This window comes from Neopelma chrysocephalum, unplaced genomic scaffold (assembly GCF_003984885.1).
Source record: "Neopelma chrysocephalum unplaced genomic scaffold, ASM398488v2 Primary Assembly neopelma1_88946, whole genome shotgun sequence".
In the NCBI taxonomy this organism is placed as follows: domain Eukaryota; kingdom Metazoa; phylum Chordata; class Aves; order Passeriformes; family Pipridae; genus Neopelma; species Neopelma chrysocephalum.
In genome coordinates this window covers 5174-8633 of record NW_020917993.1, presented here as the reverse complement: position 1 = coordinate 8633, position 3460 = coordinate 5174, and the positions used below count along the sequence as shown (strand labels likewise).

Here is a 3460-nt window from a genome sequence, read left to right as displayed (position 1 = left end):
GTGGGGTTGCTTAATGGTCAGGGCTTGGGGTTTAGAGCTCAGGGTGGGGATTAGGCAGAACTTTGGGAGGTTTGTTGTTCTGCTGACAGTGTCTGGTTCATGATTAGGGGAAGAGCTTTTTGGGCTGGGTCAGGATAAAAGCTTGAGTTTTCATACTGGTAATACAGGTTTGGGATTGGGGTGGGCATTGGAGTACAAATAAGAGTCTGGAGTTCTGGGTTTGGGGTTTTCCTTTGAGGTCAGGTTGAGGCTGGGATTAAAGCAGTGGATTCCTTTCCACGGGAGGGGCACCACTTTTGGGTAGTGTTGGGGCTTGAGGTTACAAAGAGGGTAAAGTTCCATCAGGAATTTTTGCGCAGTTAGTGTTTCAGCATCCTCAGAATGACCCAAACTTTTTTTTTTACCTCATTGAAATCTTTCTTTTCCATTGGCCAAACCCCTCTGTCCTTCCCCATTTATCTTTTCTCTTTTAGCTTAGTTCCTCTTTACCTCCCAAAAAAGTTCATCTAGACGGGGTCAGCTTTGTGATGACCCTCATGGAATTAAGAGACTATTGGGACACTGCAGGGCCTCATGGAAACCAAGGAACACAGAGACTCCGTGAAATCTCGTGGAACCAGGGGACCATTTAACATTTGGGCCTTGTGGAACAAAAGGAACCCTGAAACCTTTTGGACCTTCATGGAACCAGGGAGCGATTGTTGTCACTGTAGTGCCTGGTGGAAACAAAGAAACTCTGGGACACAGTGGAACCTCATAAAATCAAGAGGCCACTGCCACACTACAGGGCCTTTCTGGAGCCAAATGGACCTTGGGACGCTGGGGAACCCTACGGAATCAAGGGGCCATTGTGACACTGGGGAAACTCGTGGAAAAATGGAACCTAGGGACATTGTGCATCTTCATGGAATCAAGGGGTCACTCTGACACTGAGGACAACACATGGACTCAAGGGACCACAGTGACACTACAGGGCATTCTGGAGCCAAAGGAACCTGGGGACACTGTGCAGCCTCATGGAATCAAGGGGTCATTTTGATACTTCAGAGCCTCATGGAAACAAAACAAAATCCAGGCATGTCCAGGTCCTGAAGGTGATTCAGAAGAGAGGCAGCAGTGATTTCTCCCTACAGACCCACCACTCCAGTGGTCTCTCCCTGCAGTCCATGGGTGTCCTGAGCATTTTCCCCGGTGCCTTCCTGCCCTGAAGGTTTCTGGCCATCAGGCTGGAGCTGAGGGGGTTGGGCAGGTGCCTGAGGAGGGTGTAGAACAAGGGCTGTGTCCAACTCTGCCAGGAGGGCTGTGCTGGGCAAGGCTGAGGAGGCTGCAGAAAACAGTGGCCCTGGGGAGGTGAGAGGAGCAGGTGGAGAGACCTTGTGCCTGCCCACGCTGGGCAGGAGCTGCCCCAGGATGGCAGCTCTGAAGCACTCACAGGATGTCCCTGTGAACAGGAGGGGAGGATTGGATCTAAAAATGGAACCTGGAAAGTAGAGAGCAGGAGTGTCATGGTGTCACTGCAGGAGAGTTGCAGCCCTGGAGCAAGGTCACAGAAGAAGTGACCCAGTCCATGCCCTGCCCTCAGAAGATCCCACAGCATCCTGGAGATGCTGGAAGGGAGCCCAGCTCTGCTTCACAAGTTCCCAGGGCTTGTTCCTGCCTGTGCTCCAAGGCCTTCCAACCCACAGGACTGTGCTCAGAGAGCACTCAGGCCTTACAGCAAGAAAGGGGCTCAGGAGGACAGTGTGGAAGTGGCAGGAGAGCAGCTCTGCAAAGACCAAGCCCTGCTGCTCCCTGGCAGTGCTGCTGGGCTGGGATTATTGTCCCCTTCCCGTTTGCAAATACACCCTGTCCTGCAGTTTGCTGTCCTTTAGGAACATCTGAGAAGAAGGGTCTTGGACAAAGAAGGCACTGCAGGGTCCTTTATTGTGTTTAAGTACTCAGCAAGCACAATTCATCATTTATACAGTCCCTGTGTCAAAATCAAAAGGTGGACATAAAATTAAAAGACAGGTGCCCAAGAATATTTAATTATACAGGAAGTTATTACAAGGAGAACCAAATGACCTTCACGAAAAACCTGAGCAGGAATGCTGGTCCATGAAGGAGTCCCATTCTGAATGCTACACACCAGAAAACAGGCACTTTATTGATGCTGAAAAGCATCCAGTCATCATTTTCCTCAGGGCATCCTTGATCTCCTGGTTCCTCAGGCTGTAGATGAGGGGGTTCAGTGCTGGAGGCACCACTGAGTACAGAACTGACAGGGCCAGATCCAGGGATGGGGAGGAAATGGAGGGGGGCTTCAGGTAGGCAAATGTGCCAGTGCTGACAAAGATCGAGACCACGGCCAGGTGAGGGAGGCACGTGGAAAAGGCTTTGTGCCATCCCTGCTCAGAGGGGATCCTCAGCACAGCCCTGAAGATCTGCACATAGGAGAAAACAATGAAAATTAAGCAACCCAGAAAAGGAAAAGCACTAAAAGCAAGAAGCCCAATTTCCCTCAGGTATGTACCTGAGCAGGAGAGCTGGAGGATGTGTGGAATTTCACAGAAGAACTGGCCCAGGGCATTGCCCTGGCACAGAGGCAGGGAAAATGTGTTGGTTGTGTGCAGCAAAGAATAGAGAAACCCAGTGGCCCAGGCAGCTGCTGCCATGTGGGCACAAGCTCTGCTGCCCAGGAGGGTCTCGTAGTGCAGGGGTTTGCAGATGGCAACGTAGCGGTCGTAGCACATGATGGTGAGGAGGAAATACTCTGCTGACATGAAAAAGAAAAAGACCTGTGCAGCACATCCTATGTAGGAGATGGTTGTGGTGTCCCAGAGGGAATTGTGCATGGCTTTGGGGACAGTGGTGCAGATGCAGCCCAGGTCTGTGAGGGAGAGGTTGAGCAGGAAGAAGCCCATGGGGGTGTGCAGGTGGTGGTCGCAGGCTACGGCGCTGAGGATGAGGCCGTTGGCCAGGAGGGCAGCCAGAGAGATGCCCAGGAAGAGGCAGAAGTGCAGAAGCTGCAGCTCCCGCCTGTCTGTGAAGGTCAGGAGTAGGAACTGGGCCATGGAGCTGCTGTTGGACATTTGTTGTTTCATGGTATGGGTCCCTATTCAGAAAAGGAAAGACATGGAACAATAAAGCAGACCTCTCTGAGCGAAGCCACTCCAGTTTTGAATAGAAAACCTGCCAAAATTAAATTTATTTCCTTTTCCTGGTTTATGTTTGCTGAGGGTACTGTGAGGAGCAGGAGCTCTGGCCATGTGCTACCAAAGACTCAGCTTTGCTCTGCTGCAGTGCAGACATGGAGCTGGTTTGGGACAGCCTCATGATCATAGAGGATGTCACATGGAACCCAGCTTTGATGGAAAAGTTCAGTTCCTGTACTGTTGTCTTGGAGAAATTTGGGCTGCAGGAAAGAGGCACAGTGCACCATTAAAATAATTTTGACTGAGTTTTTTGTTTACAATCATAA

The 3460-nt window shown here is 50.9% G+C and overlaps 1 protein-coding gene across 1 annotated transcript; it reads right to left on the bottom strand.

Annotated features, from left to right (window-relative positions):
• Positions 1-2171: 2171 nt before the first annotated feature.
• Positions 2172-3071, bottom strand: LOC113979781 (olfactory receptor 14J1-like; the record flags this gene model as incomplete). Its single annotated transcript, XM_027707070.1, has 1 exon — positions 2172-3071. A coding segment is annotated over exon 1 (900 nt), but the record flags the coding sequence as incomplete, so codon positions are not given.
• Positions 3072-3460: the final 389 nt, after the last annotated feature.